Here is a 26119-nt window from a genome sequence, read left to right on the forward strand (position 1 = left end):
ACTCAGAGGAGTGGTTGTGATTTTACTGTCTCATACTTCTGAATACCGGTTATGATGACAGCCGGTTTAACATATGACGCGCTGTCATGAGATTAACTAAAACGAGCACATCGGAGTCGGACCGAACCCAAAGAAGAGTCAACATCGTCTCGTGTGAATTCCAACTTGAATCATATTTTTTGCGGTTACATGTTACAGGTAGACACTTAAATTATATTTTCTGTTTTCATAATATATATATATATATTTTTTTACAAATTAGATACAACATGCTCATTATAAAACATTTCATAGGCTAATTGTCTCTCAGTTCAATTCATAGCCTCTGATCAAACTGGGCTCAAGTTCTTACTTATAGACTGATGTGATTGTACAATAACAAATGTTGTCGCTTTTTAAATAAGTACTTCTGAGATTTTTTTCAATTATTACTCAATTAGCCTATGCCAATTCATTTAGAGATTGAGCAACTCAAAACATTGAATGATTTAGTTTTCTACTAAATGTGTTTGTATTCCCCAGTAGCTCCAAACAGGTTATAAGATGAAAATTCAATTGTTGAATGAAATCAAGAAGAACATGTAGTGTAAATTGAGCCAATTACTTTTTCTAACAGAACATGTATTGATTCATATAGCATGTGTAGGTAAGATTAAATGGTAAATTGAATGTTGCCCAGCAGGAAGGTATCATTAATGGCTGTTTGTTCCACAGCAGGAAGGTATCATTAATGGCTGTTTGTTAGACAACAGGAAGATATCATTAATGACTGTTTGTTACACAGCAGGAAGGTATCATTAATGGCTGTTTGTTCCACAGCAGGAAGGTATCATTAATGGCTGTTTGTTAGACAGCAGGAAGGTACCATTAATGGCTGTTTGTTCCACAGCAGGAAGGTATCATTAATGGCTGTTTGTTCCACAGCAGGAAGGTATCATTAATGACTGTTTGTTACACAGCAGGAAGGTATCATTAATGGCTGTTTGTTCCACAGCAGGAAGGTATCATTAATGGCTGTTTGTTAGACAGCAGGAAGGTACCATTAATGGCTGTTTGTTCCACAGCAGGAAGGTATCATTAATGGCTGTTTGTTCCACAGCAGGAAGGTATCATTAATGACTGTTTGTTACACAGCAGGAAGGTACCATTAATGGCTGTTTGTTCCACAGCAGGAAGGTATCATTAATGGCTGTTTGTTCCACAGCAGGAAGGTATCATTAATGGCTGTTTGTTACACAGCAGGAAGGTATCATTAATGGCTGTTTGTTACACAGCAGGAAGGTATCATTAATGGCTGTTTGTTCCACAGCAGGAAGGTATCATTAATGGCTGTTTGTTCCACAGCAGGAAGGTATCATTAATGGATGTTTGTTCCACAGCAGGAAGGTATCATTAATGGCTGTTTGTTCCACAGCAGGAAGGTATCATTAATGGCTGTTTGTTCCACAGCAGGAAGGTATCATTAATGGCTGTTTGTTCCACAGCAGGAAGGTATCATTAATGGATGTTTGTTCCACAGCAGGAAGGTATCATTAATGGATGTTTGTTCCACAGCAGGAAGGTATCATTAATGGCTGTTTGTTGCCCAGCAGGAAGGTATCATTAATGGATGTTTGTTCCACAGCAGGAAGGTATCATTAATGGCTGTTTGTTCCACAGCAGGAAGATATCATTAATGGCTGTTTGTTCCACAGCAGGAAGGTATCATTAATGGCTGTTTGTTCCACAGCAGGAAGATATCATTAATGGCTGTTTGTTCCACAGCAGGAAGATATCATTAATGGATGTTTGTTCCACAGCAGGAAGGTATCATTAATGGATGTTTGTTCCACAGCAGGAAGGTATCATTAATGGCTGTTTGTTCCACAGCAGGAAGATATCATTAATGGCTGTTTGTTCCACAGCAGGAAGGTATCATTAATGGCTGTTTGTTCCACAGCAGGAAGATATCATTAATGGCTGTTTGTTCCACAGCAGGAAGATATCATTAATGGATGTTTGTTCCACAGCAGGAAGGTATCATTAATGGATGTTTGTTCCACAGCAGGAAGGTATCATTAATGGCTGTTTGTTCCACAGCAGGAAGGTATCATTAATGGCTGTTTGTTAGACAGCAGGAAAGTATCATTAATGGCTGTTTGTTCCACAGCAGGAAGGTATCATTAATGGCTGTTTGTTCCACAGCAGGAAGGTATCATTAATGGCTGTTTGTTCCACAGCAGGAAGGTATCATTAATGGCTGTTTGTTCCACAGCAGGAAGGTATCATTAATGGCTGTTTGTTAGACAGCGGGAAGGTATCATTAATGGCTGTTTGTTAGACAGCGGGAAGGTATCATTAATGGCTGTTTGTTCCACAGCGGGAAGGTATCATTAATAGCTGTTTGTTCCACAGCAGGAAGATATCATTAATGGCTGTTTGTTGCCCAGCAGGAAGGTATCATTAATGGCTGTTTGTTACACAGCAGGAAGGTATCATTAATAGCTGTTTGTTACACAGCAGGAACGTATCATTAATGGCTGTTTGTTACACAGCAGGAACGTATCATTAATGGCTGTTTGTTACACAGCAGGAAAATATCATTAATGGCTGTTTGTTACACAGCAGAACTGTGATTTGTGTCAGTCTCTCGTTTTTCTCCATTTACCTTTCTTTCTCTCTATCTCTCTATCTCTCTAAACTGCCCTGGGGAAATATATGTGATAAAAGCACTGGCTGGCCTGTCATCTCTCTCTCTCTCTGTCTTTCACACTCACTCTCTCTAAATGTTATTCCTGTGGAGTCCCCAAAATACAACAGTTGATTGTTTTCAAGTGTGTTTATTGGTGTGGTAGTTTCCTCTGGATTGCTGCTCTGTCTTCTAACTGTTATAATGGGTTTATATGGTAATAATGTACTGAAGCTCGTCTCTCTGTCTGTCAGGCAGATAGACAGACAGGCAGCACAGGAGACTCGCTCTGTGGACATTCTAGTGTGTGTGTGTGTGTGTGTGTGTGTGTGTGTGTGTGTGTGTGTGTGTGTGTGTGTGTGTGTGTGTGTGTGTGTGTGTGTGTGTGTGTGTCTAGCCACCGCTCAGATTGACAACAACCAGAACCGCAGGAGAGTAGTATTGTCAGTCACCTATGGAACCAGAATGTGGGTCAGTGTGGACTGTAAAATTGAAAACTTTCCCATATTTTCTGGTGGCCTGAAATGGGGGAAAATAGATAATTTTTCATGATTAGTATGATTTTGATTCTATAAATAATTTTATAAAGTGTATACTCTAATATCTCAAATATTTACTAAGAAATGCAATACAGCACATTTTAAACACATACTCAACTGAAATTTCAGCATTGATTCTTACCTTAACCAGATGACGAGAACTGTCACCATTTGGTAAGTAGGGCTTTATACTTTTCCTGGCTAAGGCACATACAGTATGTTGGTTCTTTCTTCGATAAACAGATGCTGTATTTTCTCCTCCTGTCAGAAGTTCGATTTTCCTTGTTGAGCCAGCAGATAGCCCCAACCCAGCTTGTAAACATCGCAGATATGATTTTTAAAATTTAACTATAAAAGTCAGTTAAGTACAAGTTCTTATTTACAATGACAGCCTAGTGGATTAACTGCCTGGTTCAGGGGCAGAACAACAGATGTTTACCATGTCAGCTCGGTGATTCAATCCACCAACCTTCCAGTTACTGGCCCAATGCTCTAACCACTAGGCTACCTGCCGCCCCTCATCATGGAAAATATTCCCCTGCAGTCGCTCATGTGATTCTGACTGAGGAGTCTTGCTATCATAGTTAATGCCTGAGCTAGCAGATATACAACCCAAGCTGTTTTCAATCATGAGCTTAACACACATATATATTTCTCCTGCAGTCATCCATCACATTCTGACTGAGGAGTCTAAGATAGTGTTGGTGTTTTACAGATAGTTTGTCTCCTTGCTGGACCAGCAGATTCTCACCAGGACTCATGGGTTTAATACATTATCTTATACTTTAACCCATCACATTCTTACTGAAGTTTCATTTTCCTTGCTGGGCCAGAACCAACTGAGGCCACGTCTCAACCATGGGATAAACAAACGAGGAATATTCTTCTGCAGTTATGAATCAGACGTTTCCTTGCTGGGCCAGTAGATACTTTACCCAGATTTTAACCAGGACTCGGACACGATTAATGTATACTTCTAGACAATCACCCACGTTTCAGAGGAGTCTAGCTACAGTATAGATTGCTTTCCTTGGCTGGGCAAGACAATACATGTACAGCCCAGACCAGGCTAGGCCTGATAATGGGATAACCACATTATACAGTCAGGTCCATCATTATTGATAAAGATAAGCAAAAAAAAGACTGTATAAAATAAATAATAAAAATCCTGAGATATATTGTATGCAACAATTCTTTTAAAAATTCTTTTATACTAATACATAAGGGTGAAACAATAATACAATAAGGGTGAAACTTATTGGCACCCCTGTTTTCAATAATTCAGGAGAAGAGGGATACCTTGTCAGGTCCGCTTTTAACACAACCCCTCTGAATCATTGAGGTGCAGGCGGCTGCCTTAATTGACGTCACCGGCACCCGGCACCCCTTGCTCAGTGGAAGAACAACATATTTACCTTGTCAGCACGGGGATTAAACGCAGCAACCTTTCGGTTACTGGCCCAACATTCCTACCCGCCAGGCTACCTGCTGCCCCTAACACCCTCCCCTTGTTCCCTTGTGAGGATAATGATTCTGAGCCTTTTTCAACAATGATTTTTGAGATTGGAGAACACATTGGGAGGGATCTTTCCAGATCCTTAATATCCTTTGTCTGCACGTATGCACTGCCCTTTTCAATTTAAACCAATTTAAAATGTTGATTTTGTGGTCAATAATTTTTGTTGTTGTTGTTGTGGATTTTGATTTGTGCTTGCCGTTATTGTCTTGCTAGAAGATCCACTTGTGGCCAGGTGTCAGCCTCCTGGCAGAGGCAACCAGGTTTTTGGATCAAATGTCCTGGTACTTCGTGAAGTTTATTATGATGCCTTTGACCTTAACAAGAGCCCCAGGACGAGTGGAAGCAGAGTAGCCCCATAAAATCACCACCATATTTTACCATAGGTATGAGGTACTTTTCTGGTATATGCTTCAACCACACACATGAAAATAGCTCTTTGGCCATGCACATCAGTGGTTGGTTTGAAACATAGTGATAGGCTATCTCCAATCCAGCTTAGTCCCCAGCTCAGTCCCCAGCTCAGTCCCCAGCTCAGTCCCCAGCTCAGTCCCCAGCTCAGTCCCCAGCTCAGTCCCCAGCCCAGGCCGTGCCTGTCTCTGTCCCTTCCAGCTGTGACAATAGATAGCTCCAACCCGACCTAACACATGTCATGGGGCTTCCGAGTGGCGCAGTGGTCTAAGGCACTGCATCTCAGTGCTATAGGCATTACTACAGACCCTGGTTTGATTTCAGGCTGTATCACAACCGGCTGTCACGCCCTGGCCTTTGTATTCTTTGTTTTCTTTATTATTTTAGTTAGGTCAGGGTGTGACATGGGGAATGTTTTGTGTTTTGTTGGTTTTGGGTGTTTCTATGGTAAAGGGGTTGTTGGGTGTAGTATATGGGTTTGTGTTGAGTACATGTGTCTAGCGTTGTCTATGTATGTTTAGTTGTCTAGGAGAGTCTATGGTTACCTGAATGAGTTCCCAATTAGAGACAGCTGATTTCGGTTGTCTCTGATTGGGAGCCTTATTTAGGGTAGCCATAGGCTTTCATTTGTTGTGAGTAGTTGTCTATGTGATACGTTTGTAGCCAGTGTGTGCACATCGTTGTTTAGCTTCACGATCGTTTTCTTGTTTTGTTTAGTGTTTAAGTGTTTTTGTTTCGTTTGCCTTCTTCGTTAAATAAAAAGGAGATGGCTTATTTTCCTAAAGCTGCGTTTTGGTCCGTCAATCCTCCACACGATCGTGACAGAACTACTCACCATTACAGGACCAAGCGGCATGGAAAGCGGCAACAGGACCTACCTACACAGGATTCGTGGACATGGGAGGAGATACTGGATGGTAAGGGGCCGTGGGCACAACCTGGAGAATATCGCCTTCCTCGTGAAGAGCTGGAGGCAGCTAAAGCCGAGAGGAGGCGATATGAGGAGGCAGCACGGAGACAAGGCTGGAAGCCCGTGAGTACAACCCAAAAATTTCTTGGGGGGGGCCTTAAAGGGAGTGTGGCGAAGTCAGGTAGGAAACCTGCGCCTACTCCCTGTACTTACCGTGGAGAGCGAGAGTACGGGCAGACACCGTGTTACGCAGTAGAGCGCACGGTGTCTCCTGTACACGTGCATAGCCCGGTTCGGTACATTTCAGCTCCACGTATCGGCCGGGCTAGACTGAGCGTTGAGCCGTATGTCATGAAGCCGGCCCAACGCATCTGGTCACCAGTGCGTCTCCTCGGGCCGGCGTACATGGCACCAGCCTTACGCATGGTGTCCCCGGTTCGCCTACATAGGCCGGTGCGGGTTATTCCACCTCCCCGCACTGGTCAGGCGACGGGGAGCATACAACCAGGTAAGGTTGGGCAGGCTCGGCGCTCAAGGGAGCCAGTACGCCTGCACGGTCCGGTATTTCCGGCGCCACCTCCCCGCCCCAACCCAGTACCACCAGTGCCTCCTCCACGCACTAGCTATATGGTGCGTGTCTCCAGCCCTTTACCACCAGTGCCTAAACCACGCACCAAGCCTCCTGTGTGTCCCCAGAGTCCTGTGCGTCCTGTTGCTGCTCCCCGCACTAGCCCTGAGATGCGTGTCCCCAGCCCGGTGCCACCAGTCCCGGCACCACGCACCAGGCCTACAGTGCGCCTCAGCCGGCAGGAGTCTGCCGTCTGCACAGCGATGCCTGAACTGCCCGTCTGCCAAGCGCCATCTGAGCCATCCGTCTCCCCAGCGCCATCTGAGCCATCCGTCTCCCCAGCGCCATCTGAGCCATCCGTCTCCCCAGCGCCGTCTGAGCCATCCGTCTGCCATGAGCCTGCAAAGCCGCCCGTCTGCCATGAGCCTGCAAAGCCGCCCGTCTGCCATGAGCCTACAGAGCCGTCCGCCAGACAGGAGCCGCTAGAGCCGTCCGCCAGACAGGAGCCGCTAGAGCCGCCCGCCAGACAGGATCTGCCAGAGCCGCCCGCCAGACAGGATCTGCCAGAGCCGCCCGCCAGACAGGATCTGCCAGAGCCGCCCGCCAGACAGGATCTGCCAGAGCCGCCCGCCAGACAGGATCTGCCAGAGCCGCCCGCCAGACAGGATCTGCCAGAGCCGCCAGCCAGACAGGATCTGCCAGAGCCGCCAACCAGACAGGATCTGCCAGAGCCGCCAGCCAGCCATGAGCAGCCAGATCAGTCAGCCAGCCATGAGCAGCCAGATCCGTCAGCCAGCCATGAGCAGCCAGATCCGTCAGCTAGCCATGAGCAGCCAGATCCGTCAGCTAGCCATGAGCAGCCAGATCCGTCAGCTAGCCATGAGCAGCCAGATCCGTCAGCTAGCCATGAGCAGCCAGATCCGTCAGCCAGCCATGAGCAGCCAGATCCGTCAGCCAGCCATGAGCAGCCAGATCCGTCAGCCAGCCATGAGCAGCCAGATCCGTCAGCCAGCCATGAGCAGCCAGATCCGTCAGCCAGCCATGAGCAGCCAGATCCGTCAGCCAGCCATGAGCAGCCAGATCCGTCAGCCAGCCATGAGCAGCCAGATCCGTCAGCCAGCCATGAGCAGCCAGATCCGTCAGCCAGCCATGAGCAGCCAGATCCGTCAGCCAGCCATGAGCAGCCAGATCCGTCAGCTAGCCATGAGCAGCCAGATCCGTCAGCTAGCCATGAGCAGCCAGATCCGTCAGCCAGCCATGAGCAGCCAGATCCGTCAGCCAGCCATGAGCAGCCAGATCCGTCAGCCAGCCATGAGCAGCCAGATCCGTCAGCTAGCCATGAGCAGCCAGATCCGTCAGCTAGCCATGAGCAGCCAGATCCGTCAGCTAGCCATGAGCAGCCAGATCCGTCAGCCAGCCATGAGCAGCCAGATCCGTCAGCCAGCCATGAGCAGCCAGATCCGTCAGCCAGCCATGAGCAGCCAGATCTGTCAGCCAGCCATGAGCAGCCAGATCCGTCAGCTAGCCATGAGCAGCCAGATCCGTCAGCCAGCCATGAGCAGCCAGATCCGTCAGCCAGCCATGGGCCGTCCCTCAGTCCGGAGCTGCAGTCCCTCAGCCTGGTGCTGCCCCTTATCCTGGTGCTGCCCCTTACCCTGGTACTGCCCCTTACCCTGGTACTGCCCCTTACCCTGGTACTGCCCCTTACCCTGGTACTGCCCCTTAGTCCGGAGCTGCCCCTTAGTCCGGAACTGGCCCTTAATGCAGTGGGGTTAATGTGGAGGGGGGTCATTTGGAGGAAGCTAAGGAGGCGGTTAGGGACTGTGGTGACGTGGGGACCACGACCAGAGCCGGAGCCGCCACCATGGATGGAAGCCCACCCAGACCCTCCCCTAGACTGTGTAATGGTGCGCCCGGAGTTCGCACCTTAAGGGGGGGTTATGTCACGCCCTGGCCTTTGTATTCTTTGTTTTCTTTATTATTTTAGTTAGGTCAGGGTGTGACATGGGGAATGTTTTGTGTTTTGTTGGTTTTGGGTGTTTCTATGGTAAAGGGGTTGTTGGGTGTAGTATATGGGTTTGTGTTGAGTACATGTGTCTAGCGTTGTCTATGTATGTTTAGTTGTCTAGGAGAGTCTATGGTTACCTGAATGAGTTCCCAATTAGAGACAGCTGATTTCGGTTGTCTCTGATTGGGAGCCTTATTTAGGGTAGCCATAGGCTTTCATTTGTTGTGAGTAGTTGTCTATGTGATACGTTTGTAGCCAGTGTGTGCACATCGTTTTTTAGCTTCACGATCGTTTTCTTGTTTTGTTTAGTGTTTAAGTGTTTTTGTTTCGTTTGCCTTCTTCGTTAAATAAAAAGGAGATGGCTTATTTTCCTAAAGCTGCGTTTTGGTCCGTCAATCCTCCACACGATCGTGACACCGGCTGTAATTGGGAGTCCCATAGGGCGACACAACCCATGCTCTGTGTCTCTTCCAGCTGTGTTCTTATTGACACGATGAGGGAGGATTGATGTGTTGGTCTGGTAAGGTGAATCAGCGGTGTTACTCAGACATCCATCCCATTGAGTCTCAAATGGCCCCCTATTTCCTGTATAGTGTACTAACCAGGGCCCTAGTCAACAGTAGTACACTACATAGGGAATATGGGGCCATTTGGGATGCAGACCTTAATGTCTCTGGCTACTATAAATACTGAGATGTATCCTCACTAACATGATTAAGGATGATCTGTGGGGAGATTGATAGAATAATAGATAAATGAGAGTAAATTACTGAAATGTCATTCTTGTCAGATGTGTGTGGGAGGGAGGGAGGTTGACTGGGCACAAACTGGTTAAATCAATGTTGTTTCAATGTAATATGTCAACGTATTGCAACATGGAATCTATTTGGAAAATAAAAGTCATACATTTGTACCGTTTTGACGGTAACATTTCATTCACAGGATTACGTCATCATAGTAACCCATTTTCATCATCTTGTATAAAAATCTTATATAAAATATGTTGAATTTGTACCTTTTGAAACAACGTCAGATCATCAATGTAATATCCACGATAAGAAAAAAACTATAGGCTGGGCAGCAACCTCCTACTGGATAGTTGTTCTATCTACAGGTATCTCTTCGGTCTCCCATCCTGGGTTTTAACCAAGCCCAGCCTAGCTATTTGTCCCTGACTACAACTTATGAGCTAGTGTGAGAATGATTGTTGAGAAATCTCCACTTAATAGATTCATTGTTGCTAAATAAGTCATTCCAAAGGGTAGGTTCAACAGATCAAATTAAAAGTAACCATACTTTATTTATTTAGGCCTACATAGCATTTTGGAAATCATCGACAGCTATTGTTTAAATTCAGCCCAGGATTCAACTACAAACAGAAGTTAGAATACACCTAGGGTTTGGTTGATTTCAAATGGAATCTACAAGTTAATAATAAATATTTGAGATTCACGTCTGTTGGATTCTGGATCCTCAAGAAATGCTGGCGGCCATAACAGAAGCCAAACTTGAGTTGGCTTGAGGGTGTGGTTTTATGTGGGTGTGTCCCTGCCACCACCAAGACACACCCATCTGTCAGAACCTTGCCCGCAGCTGTTTCCCCGTACTCAATCACAACAAACAATCCTCCTGCAGGTTGAGTTCAATAACTAGTCAAATGGCTACCCAGACTATTTGCACTGCCCCCCCCGCCCCCCCCCCCCACACCACTACCACTGTCTGTTGTTATCTATGCATAGTCACTTTAATTAACTCTACCTACATGTACATACTACCTCAACTAACCGGTGCCCCCGCACATTGACTCTGTACCAGCACCCCCCTGTATACAGTTGAAGTCGGAAGTTTACATACACTTAGGTTGGAATCATTAAAACTCGTTTTTCAACCACTCCACAAATTTCTTGTTAACAAACTATAGTTTTTGCAAGTCAGGTAGGACATTGTCACGCCCTGACCTTAGTTCCTTTTTTATGTCTCTATTTTGGTTTGGTCAGGGCGTGAGTTGGGGTGGGCATTCAATGTTTTGTGTTCTATGTTTTCTATTTCTGTGTGTTTGGCCGGGTGTGGTTCTCAATCAGAGGCAGCTGTCTATCGTTGTCTCTGAGAACCATACTTAGGTAGCCTTTTCCCACCTGTGTTTTGTGGGTAGTTGTTTTCTGTCTTTGTGTCTGTACCAGACAGGACTGTTTCGTTTCATTATCTTTGTTATTTTGTTTAGTGTTCTGTTTTTAATAAATTAACATGAACACTTACCACGCTGCGCTTTGGTCCGATGATTCCTCATCTTCAGACAAATAACGTTACAGACATATACTTTGTGCATGACAGTATAAGTAATTTTTCCAACAATTGTTTATAGACAGATTATTTTAATTCTAATTCACTGTATCACAATTCCAGAGGGTCAGAAGTTTACATACACTAGGTTGACTGTGCCTTTAAACAGCTTGGAAAATTCCAGAAAATGATGTCATGGCTTTAGAAGCTTCTGATAGGCTAATTGACATAATTTTAGTCAATTCGAGGTGTACCTGTGGATGTATTTCAAGGCCTACCTTCAAACCCAGTGCCTCTTTGCTTAACATCATGGGAAAATCAAAAGAAATCAGCCAAGACCTCTGAAAAAAAATTGTAGACCTCCACAAGTCTGGTTCATCCTTGGGAGCAATTTCCAAACGCCTGAAGGAACCACGTTCATCTGTACAAACAATAGTACGCAAGTCTAAACACCATGGGACCACGCAGCCGTCATACCGCTCAGGAAGTAGACGCGTTCTGTCTCCTAGAGATAAACGTACTTTGTGGCGAAAAGTGCAAATCAATCCCAGAACAACAGCAAAGAACCTTGTGAAGATGCTGAAGGAAACAGGTACAAAAGTATCTATAACCACAGTAAAACGAGTCCTATATCGACATAACCTGAAATGCCGCTTAGCAAGCAAAAAGCCACTGCTCCAAAACCACCATAAAAAAGCCAGACTACGGTTTGCAACTGCACATGGGGACAAAGATCGTACTTTTTGGAGAAATATCCTCTGGTCTGATGAAACAAAAATAGAACTGTTTGGCCAAAATGACCATCGTTATGTTTGGAGGAAAAAGGGGGAGGCTTGCAAGCCGTAGAACACCATCCCAACCGTGAAGCAGGGGGGTGGCAGCATCATGTTGTGGGGGTGCTTTGCTGCAAGAGGGACTGGTGCACTTCACAAAATAGATGGCATCATGAGGCAGGAAAATTATGTGGATATATTGAAGCAACATCTCAAGACATCAGTCAGGAAGTTAAAGCTTGGTCGCAAATGGGTCTTCCAAATGGACAATGACCCCAAGCATACTTCCAAAGTTGTGGCAAAATAGCGCAAAGACAACAAAGTTAAGGTATTGGAGTGGCCATCACAAAGCGCTGACCACAATCCTATAGAAAATTTGTGGGCAGAACTGAAAAAGCGTGTACGAGCAAGAAGGCCTACAAACCTGACTCAGTTACACCAGCTCTGCCAGGAGGAATGGGACAAAATTCACCCAACTTATTATGGGAAGCTTGTGGAAGGCTACCCGAAACATTTGACCCAAGTTAAACAATTTAAAGGCAATGCTACCAAATACTAATTGAGTGTATGTAAACTTTTGACCCACTAGGAATGTGATGAAAGAAATAAAAGCTGAAATAAATCATTCTCTCTACTATTATTCTGACATCTCACATTCTTAAAATAAAGTGGTGATCCTAACTGACCTACATTTTTTACTAGGATTAAATGTCAGGAACTGTCAAACTGAGTTTAAATGTATTTGGCTAAGGTGTATGAAAACTTCTGACTTCAACTGTATATTGTAATTTTTACTGCTGCTATTTAATTACTTGTTACTTTTATCTCTTATTCGTGTCTGTATTTTTAGAAACTGCATTGTTGGTTAGGGGCTCGTAAAGTAAGCATTTCACTGTAAGGTCGACACCTGTTGTATTCGGCGCATGTGACTAATAAAATGTGATTTAATTTGATGTATGGTGAGATGCTGGAGAAAGCCTTGAATAGGTCAGTAGCCTACAGAGCAATATGAAAAGAATGTAATTGATGAATTTATGTAGATGTTCTAAACTAAGTGTTTTGATCACTTTCAAATGTATTAACAGATCCATGTAGAATAAACAACCCTTTACATAATACCATAGAAGAAGTGTTCTGCTAATATAACAATGTTCAACTTTTCATTGTCGTTCCCAGACGATACAGAGACTGAGCCTGTCAGCATTTTGTCTGCTGGTAATGGGGGTACCTTATCAAACATGTCAGAGTGGTCATAACTTCCTGTGTGGTGGTAATGGGGCTACCTTATCAAACATGTCAGAGTGGTCATAACTTCCTGTGTGGTGGTAATGGGGCTACCTTATCAAACATGTCAGAGTGGTGTTACGGCTGTCGCTCTCCTCATCCTCGGATGAGGTGAGGAGAGAAGGATCTTCAGACCAAAACGCAGCATTTGGGAAATAAGCCATCTTTATTATAAATACGATGGCAACACGAAACGAAACAAAACACTTTCAAACTTACAAAATAAGAAAACGACGTAGACTGACCTAAACATGAGAACTTACATAAACACGAAGAACGCACGAATAGGAAACAGACTACATAAACCGAACAAACCGTATACAGCTCCGTATGGTGCAGACATAACACAAACACGGAAGACAATCACCCACAACGAACACTGTGACAACGCCTACCTAAATATGACTCTTAATTAGAGGAACGCCAAACACCTGCCTCTAATTAAGAGCCATACCAGGTAACCCAAAACCAACACAGAAACAGAAAACATAGAATGCCCACCCAACCTCACGTCCTGACCAACTAACACACATAACAACTAACATAAATAGGTCAGGAACGTGACATTACCCCCCCCACAAGGTGCGAACTCCGGACGCACCAGCACAAAGTCTAGGGGAGGGTCTGGGTGGGCATCTAACCACGGTGGTGGCTCAGGCTCCGGGCGCGTTTCCCACCCCACCATAATCCATCCTAGCTTCCTCCCTCCAAGAATGTCCACCCTCTTTTTTCCCCCACAAAATCCTCTTAATAACATACCTAATAAGGACAACACCGGGACAGAGAGATAAATCAAGACAGAGGGATAGATAAGAATATAGAGGTAGATCAAGATAGAGAGGGAGATCAGGATAGAGGGGCAACTCCGGACTGAAAGGCAGCTCCGGACAGAGAGACAGCTCTGGACTGATGGGCAGTTCTGGGTATCTAGCCTTTTCAGGCTGAAGGGCAGCTCATGGCTGACTGACGGCTCTCGACGCTCATGGCAGGCTGACGGCTCTCGACGCTCATGGCAGGCTGACGGCTCTCGACGCTCATGGCAGGCTGACGGCTCTCGACGCTCATGGCAGGCTGACGGCTCTCGACGCTCATGGCAGGCTGACGGCTCTCGACGCTCATGGCTCTCTGACGGCTCTCGACGCTCATGGCTCTCTGACGGCTCTGGCTGCTCATGGCTCTCTGACGGCTCTGGCTGCTCATGGCTCTCTGACGGCTCTGGCTGCTCATGGCTCGCTGGCGGCTCTGGCTGCTCATGGCTCGCTGGCGGCTCTGGCTGCTCATGGCTCGCTGGCGGCTCTGGCAGATCCTGTCTGGTTGGCGGCTCTGGCAGATCCTGTCTGGTTGGCGGCTCTGGCAGATCCTGTCTGGTTGGCGGCTCTGGCAGATCCTGTCTGGTTGGCGGCTCTGGCAGATCCTGTCTGGCTGACGGCTCTAGCGGCTCCTGTCTGGCTGACGGCTCTAGCGGCTCCTGTCTGGCGGATGGCTCTGTAGGCTCATGGCAGACGGGCGGCTTTGCAGGCTCATGGCAGACGGGCGGCTTTGCAGGCTCCTGGCAGACGGATGGCTCAGACGGCGCTGGGGAGACGGATGGCTCAGATGGCGCTGGGGAGACGGATGGCTCAGATGGCGCTGGGGAGACGGATGGCTCAGATGGCGCTGGGGAGACGGATGGCTCTGGCCGGATACGGTGCACTGTAGACCTGGTGCGTGGTGCCGGAACTGGAGGCACCGTGCTAATGATAAGCACCTTCCTACTAGTGCGGGGAGCAGGGACAGGGCACACTGTATTCTCAAAGCCCACTCTATAACTGATGCGTGGTACCGGCACTGGTGACGCCGGGCTGAGGACAAGCACATCAGGATTAGTAGGGGGAGAAGATACAGTTTGTACAGGGCTCTGGAGACGCACTGGTAGCTTAGTGCGTGGTGCCGGAACTGGAGGCACCGGGCTAGATACACGCACTACAGGGAGAGTGCGTGGAGGAGGAACAGGGCTCAGGATACGCACTGGTAGCCTAGTGCGTAGTGTAGACACTGTAGGTACTAGGCTGGGGCGGGGAGGTGGTGCCGGAAATACCGGACCGTGGAGGCGTACTGGCACTCTTGAGCATTGAGCCTGCCCAACCTTACCTGGTTGAATACTCCCGGTTGCCCGACCAGTGCGGGGAGGTGGAATAACCCGCACCGGGCTATGTAGGCGAACCGGAGAAACCATGCGTAAGGCAGGTGCCATGTATGCCGGCCCGAGGAGACGCACTGGAGACCAGACGCGTTGAGCCGGCCTCATGACACCTGGCTCAATACCCAATCTAGCCCTCCCAGTGCGGGGAGGTGGAATAACCCGCACTGGGCTATGCACTCGTACAGGAGACACCGTGCGCTCTACTGCGTAACACGGCGCCTGCCCGTACTCCCGCTCTCCACGGTAAGCCTGGGAAGTGGGCGCAGGTCTCCTACCTGCCCTTGGCCCACTACCTCCTAGCCCCCCCCCAAGAAATTTTTGGGAATTACTTACGGGCTTTTCGGGCTTCCGTGCCAGACGCGTTCCCTCATAGCTCCGGTTCCTCTCTCCGGTAGCCTCTGCACTCCCCAGTGCCTCCAGCTGCTCCCATGGCTTTTCGGGCTTCCAGCCACGTCTCCTTGCTGCCTCCTTAAACCACCGCTCCTGGGCTTTAGCTGCCTCCCTCTCTTCCTGAGAACGGCGATTTTCTCCTGCCTTAGCCCAGGGACCTTCTCCATTCATTATCTGCTCCCATGTCCAGAAATCCTTGTTTTTCTCCTGTCCCTTACTCCGTTTATTTTTCCCTTGCCGCTTGGTCTTAGCGTGGTGGGTGATTCTGTAACGGCTGGTGCTCTCCTCAACCTCGGATGAGGTGAGGAGAGAAGGATCTTCAGACCAAAACGCAGCATTTGGGAAATAAGCCATCTTTATTATAAATACGATGGCAACACGAAACGAAACAAAACACTTTCAAACTTACAAAATAAGAAAACGACGTAGACTGACCTAAACATGAGAACTTACATAAACACGAAGAACGCACGAATAGGAAACAGACTACATAAACCGAACAAACCGTATACAGCTCCGTATGGTGCAGACATAACACAAACACGGAAGACAATCACCCACAACGAACACTGTGACAACGCCTACCTAAATATGACTCTTAATTAGAGGAACGCCAAACACCTGCCTCTAATTAAGAGCCATACCAGGTAACCCAAAACCAACACAGAAACAGAAAACATAGAATGCCCACCCAACCTCACGTCCTGACCAACTAACACACATAACAACTAACATAAATAGGTCAGGAACGTGACAAGTGGTCATAACTTCCTGTCTGGTGGTAATGGGGCTACCTTGGTAACATGTCAGAGTGGTCATAACTTCCTGTGTGGTCGTAATGGGGCTACCTTGGTAACATGTCAGAGTGGTCATAACTTCCTGTCTGGTGGTAATGGGGCTACCTTGGTAACATGTCAGAGTGGTCATAACTTCCTGTCTGGTGGTAATGGGGCTACCTTATCAAACATGTCAGAGTGGTCATAACTTCCTGTGTGGTGGTAATGGGGCTACCTTATCAAACATGTCAGAGTGGTCATAACTTCCTGTGTGGTGGTAATGGGGCTACCTTATCAAACATGTCAGTGTGGTCATAACTTCCTGTGTGGTGGTAATGGGGCTACCTTATCAAACATGTCAGAGTGGTCATAACTTCCTGTGTGGTGGTAATGGGGCTACCTTATCAAACATGTCAGAGTGGTCATAACTTCCTGTGTGGTGGTAATGGGGCTACCTTATCAAACATGTCAGAGTGGTCATAACTTCCTGTCTGGTGGTAATGGGGCTACCTTGGTAACATGTCAGAGTTGTCATAACTTCCTGTCTGGTGGTAATGGGGCTACCTTGGTAACATGTCAGAGTGGTCATAACTTCCTGTCTGGTGGTAATGGGGCTACCTTGGTAACATGTCAGAGTGGTCATAACTTCCTGTGTGGTGGTAATGGGGCTACCTTATCAAACATGTCAGAGTGGTCATAACTTCCTGTCTGGTGGTAATGGGGCTACCTTATCAAACATGTCAGTGTGGTCATAACTTCCTGTGTGGTGGTAATGGGGCTACCTTATCAAACATGTCAGAGTGGTCATAACTTCCTGTGTGGTGGTAATGGGGCTACCTTATCAAACATGTCAGAGTGGTCATAACTTCCTGTCTGGTGGTAATGGGGCTACCTTATCAAACATGTCAGTGTGGTCATAACTTCCTGTGTGGTGGTAATGGGGCTACCTTATCAAACATGTCAGAGTGGTCATAACTTCCTGTCTGGTGGTAATGGGGCTACCTTATCAAACATGTCAGAGTGGTCATAACTTCCTGTCTGGTGGTAATGGGGCTACCTTGGTAACATGTCAGAGTGGTCATAACTTCCTGTCTGGTGGTAATGGGGCTACCATGGTAACATGTCAGAGTGGTCATAACTTCCTGTCTGCTGGTAATGGGGCTACCTTATCAAACATGTCAGAGTGGTCATAACTTCCTGTCTGGTGGTAATGGGGCTACCATGGTAACATGTCAGAGTGGTCATAACTTCCTGTCTGGTGGTAATGGGGCTACCATGGTAACATGTCAGAGTGGTCATAACTTCCTGTCTGGTGGTAATGGGGCTACCTTGGTAACATGTCAGAGTGGTCATAACTTCCTGTCTGCTGGTAATGGGGCTACCATGGTAACATGTCAGAGTGGTCATAACTTCCTGTCTGCTGGTAATGGGGCTACCATGGTAACATATCAGAGTGGTCATAACTTCCTGTGTGGTGGTAATGGGGCTACCTTATCAAACATGTCAGAGTGGTCATAACTTCCTGTCTGGTGGTAATGGGGCTACCATGGTAACATATCAGAGTGGTCATAACTTCCTGTGTGGTGGTAATGGGGCTACCATGGTAACATGTCAGAGTGGTCATAACTTCCTGTCTGCTGGTAATGATGGGCTACCATGGTAACATATCAGAGTGGTCATAACTTCCTGTGTGGTGGTAATGGGGGTACCTTATCAAACATGTCAGAGTGGTCATAACTTCCTGTGTGGTGGTAATGGGGCTACCTTATCAAACATGTCAGAGTGGTCATAACTTCCTGTCTGCTGGTAATGGGGCTACCTTATCAAACATGTCAGAGTGGTCATAACTTCCTGTGTGGTGTCCCGTATACAACAGGAGTTCCCTGATCCTGGTGCAGAATACACAGGGTTTCTCCCTCCCCCCCAAAAAGACAATACAAGTAAACGTTGTGTTGAGTAACATTTTAATGCAGAGTGCCAGGTCTCTCTCCATTCAGAGACATCAGTATCAAGCCAGTCTGTCAGAGTGCCAGGTCTCTCTCCATTCAGAGACATCAGTATCTGGCCTGTCTGTCAGAGTGCCAGGTCTCTCTCCATTCAGAGACATCAGTATCAGACCTGTCTATCAGAGTGACAGGTCACTCTTCATTCAGAGACATCAGTATCAAGCCTGTCTGTCAGTCTGGACTTCATCCCATCATCTTGCAAGTTTCCATGTTCTGGCTCCATACATGTTACACACAGTCACTGTTCTAAGACCAATGGCAGTTAGGATAGGTGATATCTGACAAACAAACATATACTATGTTGAAGTTTGAACAGGTCAAACTAAACCTACCTAATTCTGGTCTCCCCATCGACAACTGTTGGTGAGCAGGCAAGAGGTGAGGCTGGAGGTAAGGTCTTTGCCAACGTCTCATTGATGGGCATAGCAGCGTAGATCAGCTCCTGGCATTGTCATGCTGAAACAAGAAAGGGCCTTCCCAAAACTGTTGCTACAAAGTTGGAAGCACAGAATCGTCCAGAATGCCATTGTATGCTGTAGCGTTAAGATTTCCCTTCACTGGAACTAAGGGGTCTAGCCCGAACCATGAAAATCAGCCCCAGACCATTATTCCTCCTCCACCAAACTTTACAGTTGGCACTATGCATTGGGACAGGTAGCGTTCTCCTGGCATCCGCCAAACTCAGATTCGTCTGTCCGACTGCCAGATGGTGAAGCGTGATCTTAGGCTTGGATGTTTGGCAATGGAAAACCATTTCATGAAGCTCCCTACAAACTGTTCTTGTGCTGACGTTGCTTACAGAGGCAGTTTGGAACTTGGTAGTGAGTGTTGCAACCAAGCTCTACGAGCTTCAGCACTCGGCGGTCCTTTTCTGTGAGCTTGTGTGGCCTACCACTTCACGGATGAGCCATTGTTGCTCCTAGACGTTTTCCACTTCAAAACAGCACTTACAGTTGACCAGGGCAGCTCTAGCAGGGCATACATTTGATGAACTGACTTGTTGGAAAGGTGGCATCTCATGACGGTGCAATGCTTAAAGTCACTGATCATTTCAGTATGGGCCATCCTACTGCCAATGTTTGTTTTTGGAGATTACATGGCTGTGTGCTCAATTTTATACTACACCTCTCAGCAGGTAGCCTAGTGGTTAGAGCATTGGTCCAGTAACTGAAAAGTTGCTAGATCAAATCCCAGACCTAACAAGGTTAAATAAATATGTTGTTCTCCCCCTAAACAAAGCAGTTAACCCACTGTTTCTAGGCTGTCATTGTAAATAAGAATTTGTTCTTAACTGACTTGCCTAGTTAATTAAAGGTTAACTAAACACGGGTGTGGTTGAAATAGCCAAATCCACATACTTTTGGCCATGTAGTGTACTTCCTCATCTTATGAGGTGGTGTTAACTGGGAGGCCCTGTGACAGTGTGATACAATAGGCAGGCAAGTGTTAAATACATTTTTTTTTTATAAAGAAAGTGACAAAGATTTTTGATAATAACTCTTCTACTTGTATCTGCTTGGCTGGGTAATTAACCTAATAGTTTATCAAATTGGGTATTTTTTATACAACTTTTCACATAACACACATTACTGTTGTTGATGAAGCCGTCTGTGTTATCAGGACAGCAACTCGGGTCAAGCTAATTTTAGGTTGCCACTAGTTACCACAGCCTCAAAGTCATACACTCCATCTTTCTACAATTTCTCTTCTTAAAAAGTGATTTTAAACCTAACCCTAACTTTAACCACACTGCCTAACCCTAACCTTAAATTAAGACCAAAAAGTGAACAACAAAAATGCATGCATTTTTACAATATAGACAGATTGGATTAGTTCATTTTATTAGTCAGACTCAGACATGAGTTAGCTATAGCTGCATCCATTGTTTAGTTTTGCCCTAGAGTAGACAATACAGAATAACGTTATATGAGCTACAAACTAACTTGCAAATCTAACTTATAGGCTTCATTATTAGCTTCATTCATCAACTTCATTATTAGCTGTTCTGTAGCTAGCAAGCCTGGCTCTCTAGCATTTTGAAATGATAATGTTACATAACCAGCAGTATGTAGTCAATACACAATAAAGTTGTATGAGCTACAACGTTAGCTTTGCTAACGTTAGCTAAAACATTAGCCAGCCTGCCTGGCTATCTAACTTTAGCTATTCTGCCTCGCTTTATGAAAAGATAGCTTCCTAACTTTTACCACAGGTTATTATATTCCAAGGTAGCGTTACTGGTGCACACTTGGGGACCGACGAACTCCAACCACCTATTCCGCATACTAGGGTCCTTTGGCAGGGCATGGCTGTGGAGGCATGGTCAATCCGTATAGGGCAGGGGTGTCAAAGTCAAATGGACGGAGGGCCAAATAAAAAATTTAGCTACAAGCCGAGGGCCGGACTGTTCGAATGTTCATTGAAAATTTTTTAAATGACGCATATAGTCTAGTGAACCTAATTGAACCTACTGAAAACCTAACAAATATATTCCAATATGATCAGATAAATAAAGCAATATTTTCTTATGGCTCTGTCAGTAATCTTTAATTTTCAACAGACACAAAAGACAAATTTCCTTTATATAAAAATCCCCATAACATGAACATTAAATGAAAGAAACCGGTATTCAAGGCACCATCAGTAGCCTACATTTTCTATTTTAGCAAAAGTGGGCTAAATTTACTTCAAAGAAAAAAACAATACTAGCAATTTTCTATCATCCACTCAACTGAAATATTTTTAAAATATAATTGGATTGAAATACAATAAAATAAAGTGCAAAAATCTATTAATCAAAAACAACACTTTGTTTAAGGAGAAGTAACATGCAGTGAAAACAAATATTAAACTTTAACTTTTAAACTTGAACTGAGTAAAAACTCTAAATATGTGATTGCACAGTAATGTTCACTTGTTTGAGGTTGAGGGTGATACTTGGTGGTGTCCCATCTTTTCCACAAGTTCATCAATGTTCGGGGTAAGGCTCTGAGCTGAGGAAATCCTCAGAATTGAGTGGAGGTGTTCAGCAGTAAGTCGACTTCTGTGTGATGTTTTGTTCAGGTTCATCAAAGAAAACAGTTGTTCACACAGGTATGTGCTGCCAAACATAGACAACGTTTGAGCAGCCTGGATGCACAGCTGGGGCATTGTGTCGGGGAGGAAACGGGCGAACTCCGCAGCACCCACTGCCGCATATTTTGCCCTCAGTGCATCATTGCATTGGAGGTCAATCAACTCCATTTGGAGGTTTGGTGGTGAGCTTTCCACGTCAACAGCAAATGGGTTACCGAGCAGTTCCAACCTGCTTTTTTGTGCTTCAAAGTCAGCAAATCGGCGTCGAAAGTCAGCGGCAAGCATACCTATTTTATCAGCCAACTGTGCGCTCGGGAACGCACTGGTAGAGAGCTTCTCTTTCATGGTCTGGCAGCTGGGAAAGTGGCTCAAATTTTCTTTCCGCATCTGCGTCTCCCACAGAGTCAGTTTGGTTTTAAATGCCTTCACTGTACTGTACATATCAGAGATGACATGATCCCGACCCTGCAGCTGCAAGTTCATTGCATTCAGATGACTCGTAATGTCACACAGAAAAGACATTTCACACAGAAACATTTCGTCTCGGAGTTGTGTTGTGTCTTTCCCTTTGCTGTCCAAGAACAGACAAATCTCCTCACGAAGCTCGAAACATCTTTGAAGCACCTTTCCCTGGCTTAGCCATCGCACCTCTGTGTGATAAAGCAAATCACCATGCTCCGTTTCTAACTCCGTCAGAAATGCCTTGAACTGGCGGTGATTCAAACCTTTGGCTCTGATAAAGTTAACTGTGCGCGTGATGATGCTCATTACATGCTCCATTTTCAAGGCTTTACCGCACAACGCTTCCTGGTGTATGATACAATGATAAGCTGTCAGCTCACCTGTCGCGTTTTCCTCTTGCATCTTTTCCCGTATCTTCGCCACCAGTCCGCTCCTGTGTCCACACATCGCAGGTGCTCCGTCGGTTGTCAAACCCACAAGTTTTTCCCAAGGCAGCTCCATCTCATTTACACATCTTGACACCTCTTCATACAAATCATGCCCCGTAGTTGTGCCATGCATAGGACGTAAAGCCAAAAACTCCTCTGTCACGCTTAGGCTGGAGTCCACTCCGCGGATGAAAATTGACAACTGGGCAATGTCAGAAATGTCGGTGCTCTCATCCACAGCCAAGGAATATGCAATGAAATCTTTTCCCTTTTTCACAAGCTGCTCTTTTAGATTGATGGACAACTGGTCTACTCTCTCGGCAATGGTGTTTCTGCTCAGACTCACATTTAAAAAGAGTTGCCTTTTTTCTGGGCAAACTTCGTCACAAACTTTAATCATGCAGTTTTTGATGAAATCCCCCTCCGTAAATGGCCGGGCTGATTTAGCGATCTCTTCTGCCAAAATAAAACTGGCCTTGACAGCAGCCTGGCCTTGTGATTTGGCTTTTTTGAACAGAGCCTGTCGAGATTTGAGGCCTCGTTTTAATTCCTCTGCCTTTTGTAGCCTTTGTTCCATGTCCATATTCTTGTTTTTGTCCGCGTGTTTCGTTTCATAATGTCGTCTCAGATTATACTCTTTCAGTACCGCCACACTTTCTCCACACAGAAGACACACAGGTTTTCCAGCTACCTCCGTGAACATATACTCCGACTCCCACCTTGTTTGAAACCCCCGGTTCTCAGTGTCCACCTTCCGTTTTGCCATTTTTGATGGGTATCTGAAAGTTAATTTTACTGTGATGCTGACGACTGCTGTGCCAATAAATATTGAAATGAAGCAGCCTACTGCTCGGTGCGTCACCGTTGCATTGTGGGAAATGTAGTATTGGTGCGTGTAAAAGATCTGCGGGCTGCCGGCTTGCTGCGGTCTGCGGGCCGGTTCTAATAATAAATCAAGATCATCCCAGGGGCCGTAAAAAACCTTCTCGCGGGCCGGATGTGGCCCGCGGGCCTTGACTCTGACATATGTGGTATAGGGGTTTTCAGTCTACTGGTCTTTGTGGGTGTTGAAACAACGAAGCCCTATTCAACGAAGGGAAGCGAAGTCGGCGGAGGAACGATTTGCACGTGGAACTTGGTAAAAGGAGGCATGATTTGTGCTAGTGTATAATAGGTGGCTAGTTATTGAATAATATCTCCTTCATAACAATGAGGCACATCCAGTAATGTCCTGTCCTTCATCACACCCTCTCTATGTGCCTTTGGTAGCTAGTAGTGACTGTTTGTGACAAGGAGGATTTTTCAGATGAACGGGCTTAATCAGTTTTTTCGTTTTTCGTTTTTATTCCTCCCCGTTATTGTCCTGAACCTTAATCGCCTCTCTCTCGCTCTCTATCTCTTTCTTTCTTTTTCCTTCTTTCTTTCCTTTCTTTCCTTCTTTCTTTCTTTCTTTCTTTCGTTCTGGAATCTGCAGTAGTGGGAAACAGTGCCATTGAACGCCACACCTCCATTGTTATTGTTTTTGTTGCCGAGCTGAGGAGCATCGTGCAGCATGGTAAAAAAATACTGTACATATTGTGCTCTTCTATAAAACAGTGTTCATTGTTTGCAGTAACTTCTTTTGTTTTTCTAATATTTCAGATGTGGCTGTTTCACCATTTTGGAATCCAGCTTTAAATTGTTATGTTCTAAGTCCTAAGGTCTTAATTGACCTAAGGGTCGATATGTTATAACCATATAGCATGTTAGACCCTTGGGTCTTCATGCACCTAAGGTCTTAATAACCTGAGGGTTGAATCATTGCCATAACAAAGCCAATTGTTATTTCCCTGGACAGCAGTTACAGGACATTGATATCTAGCTCCTGTTTTTTCCTAGGGATGGTCTTTCAGTGTCATTTCCCTTCTCCAACCGTGGATGTGGGTGTACATGTACTGTGAGTCGTTTTCCTGTGGAGGTTCTTTCTGTGTGTTCCACTCACTGTGGCTGTGTTCTGTGTTGTTTCCCTTCTCCACACGTGGATATATTCTATAGTCTGTTCTCATCCCGTTTTCTGTTCTGTTCCATCAGGCTCAGCTGGCCCTGTCGTCTCCCTCTGCATCTGGGGTGGGTCTGAGGCTATGGTGCCCCAGCGGAAGGACTGGATGTCATGGTGGTGCACCGGGGAGAGGGATTGAGATTACTAGGAGAGAGGGTTCACAGGGGAAATGGATGGGGACAGGGGAGTGGAAAGAGAGAGGGCTGGAGCCGAGCCTTGGGAAAAGGCTGGGACCGAGCCTGGGTCGAGGCCTGCAGAGAGAGTTTGGAAGCTGGCTGTTCACCCTGCCTTTCCTGCTCCTTCTCCTCCTCCCCCCGGTGTTCCCCCAGTGCCCTGACAGCTGCCACTGTGTGTGGGAGAGCAGCATGGTGCTATGTACGGACGCTGGGCTCCGTGAGTTCCCCCAGGGCCTTCCTCCGGACACCGTCACACTACACCTGGAGAGAAACTACATCCGCTCGCTCCCCGAGGGAGCTTTCAGGCAAGGAAGATAACAGTTGTGTTTTAATAGGATTTTTTATCCACCCTGCTCCGTTATTGTCTTTTATTAATTCATTAATTCGTTCATTACAATTCAAATCTGGCTCCCAGTTCGTCTTTAGTTCTGGGTAATTATGATGTTTCTGACACTTCCTCATACTATATACCTTCAGGGAGCTGACCCACCTGAGGGAGCTGTATCTCTCCCACAACCACATCGACACCCTCTCCTCCGGGGCCCTGCGACACCTGAGCTCAGAGCTCCGTCTCCTGGACCTCTCCCACAACCTGTTACGCCAGGCCAGCCGGGACGAGTTTGGTTCCACGCGGGCCAAGACGCGCCTCTACAACAACCCGTGGCACTGCGACTGTACCCTGCAGGAGCTGATGGAGACGTTAAATCTAGAGCCGGAGACGGTCAACGGGATCGTGTGTGAGAGCTCTGTGAGGAGCGCCGGGGAGGGGAGTCGCTGGGAGGATCCAGGAGGGACAGCGGAGCACTCCGGTCAACCCCTGGTTAAGCTGCTTAACTCTGGGGTGAACTTCTGTAGTCTCCAGAGGAAGACAACGGATGTAGCCATGCTGGTGACCATGTTCGTGTGGTTCTTCATGGTCATTGTTTATGTGGTCTACTACGTGAGACAGAACCAGGCTGAGACCAGAAGACATCTGGAGTATCTGAAGAGTTTGCCCAGTCCGAGGAAAACACTCACGGAGACAGACACGATAAGCACTGGTCTCTGAACTATTTATTTATTGCCCTCATTTAACAAGGTAAGTTATTGAGAACACATTATTTTTAACAAAAACAACCCGACCAAGAGAAGGCCCAAGAGAAGGCCTAAGACGAGGCCCAAGAGAAGGCCTAAGACAAGGCCCAAGAGAAGGCCTAAGACGAGGCCCAAGAGAAGGCCTAAGACGAGGCCCAAGAGAAGGCCTAAGAGAAGGCCCAAGAGAAGGTCCAAGATAAGGCCTAAGAGACTGCCTAAGAGAAGGCCTAAGAGAAGTCCCAAGAGAAATCCCAAGAGAAGTCCCGACATAAGGCCTAAGAGACTGCCTAAGAGAAGGCCTAAGAGAAGTCCCAAGAGAAATCCCAAGAGAAGTCCCGACATAAGGCCTAAGAGAAGGCCCAAGAGAAGGTCCTAGATAAGGCCTAAGAGACTGCCTAAGAGAAGGCCCAACAGAAGGCCTAAGAGAAGGCCTAAGAGAAGGCATAAGAGAAGGCCTAAGAGAAGGCCTAAGAGAAGGCCAAAGAGAAGGCCTAAGAGACAGCCCAAGAGAAGGCTCAACATAAGGCCTATGAGAAGGCCTAAGAGACTGCCTAA

At 46.4% G+C, this 26119-nt stretch overlaps 1 protein-coding gene across 1 annotated transcript; it reads left to right on the plus strand.

Annotated features, from left to right (window-relative positions):
- On the plus strand, positions 1 to 25847 carry LOC129815732 (leucine-rich repeat-containing protein 3-like). Its single transcript, XM_055869800.1, has 3 exons — positions 1 to 198; positions 24347 to 24795; positions 24968 to 25847. Exons 1-3 carry the CDS (start codon positions 190 to 192, stop codon positions 25536 to 25538), a joined length of 1029 nt encoding a protein of 342 aa, XP_055725775.1. The 5' UTR covers positions 1 to 189; the 3' UTR covers positions 25539 to 25847.
- The last annotated feature ends 272 nt before the right edge of the window (positions 25848 to 26119 follow it).

This window comes from Salvelinus fontinalis, chromosome 18 (genome assembly GCF_029448725.1).
Source record: "Salvelinus fontinalis isolate EN_2023a chromosome 18, ASM2944872v1, whole genome shotgun sequence".
Lineage (NCBI taxonomy): Eukaryota > Metazoa > Chordata > Actinopteri > Salmoniformes > Salmonidae > Salvelinus > Salvelinus fontinalis.

What these genes read in the sequence shown, in the direction of transcription:
- LOC129815732 (XM_055869800.1), top strand. An exon ending in CTCCCCGAGGGAGCTTTCAG is followed by an intron (nt 24,796 to 24,967) that starts GCAAGGAAGATA and finishes ATATACCTTCAG; the next exon opens with GGAGCTGACCCACCTGAGGG.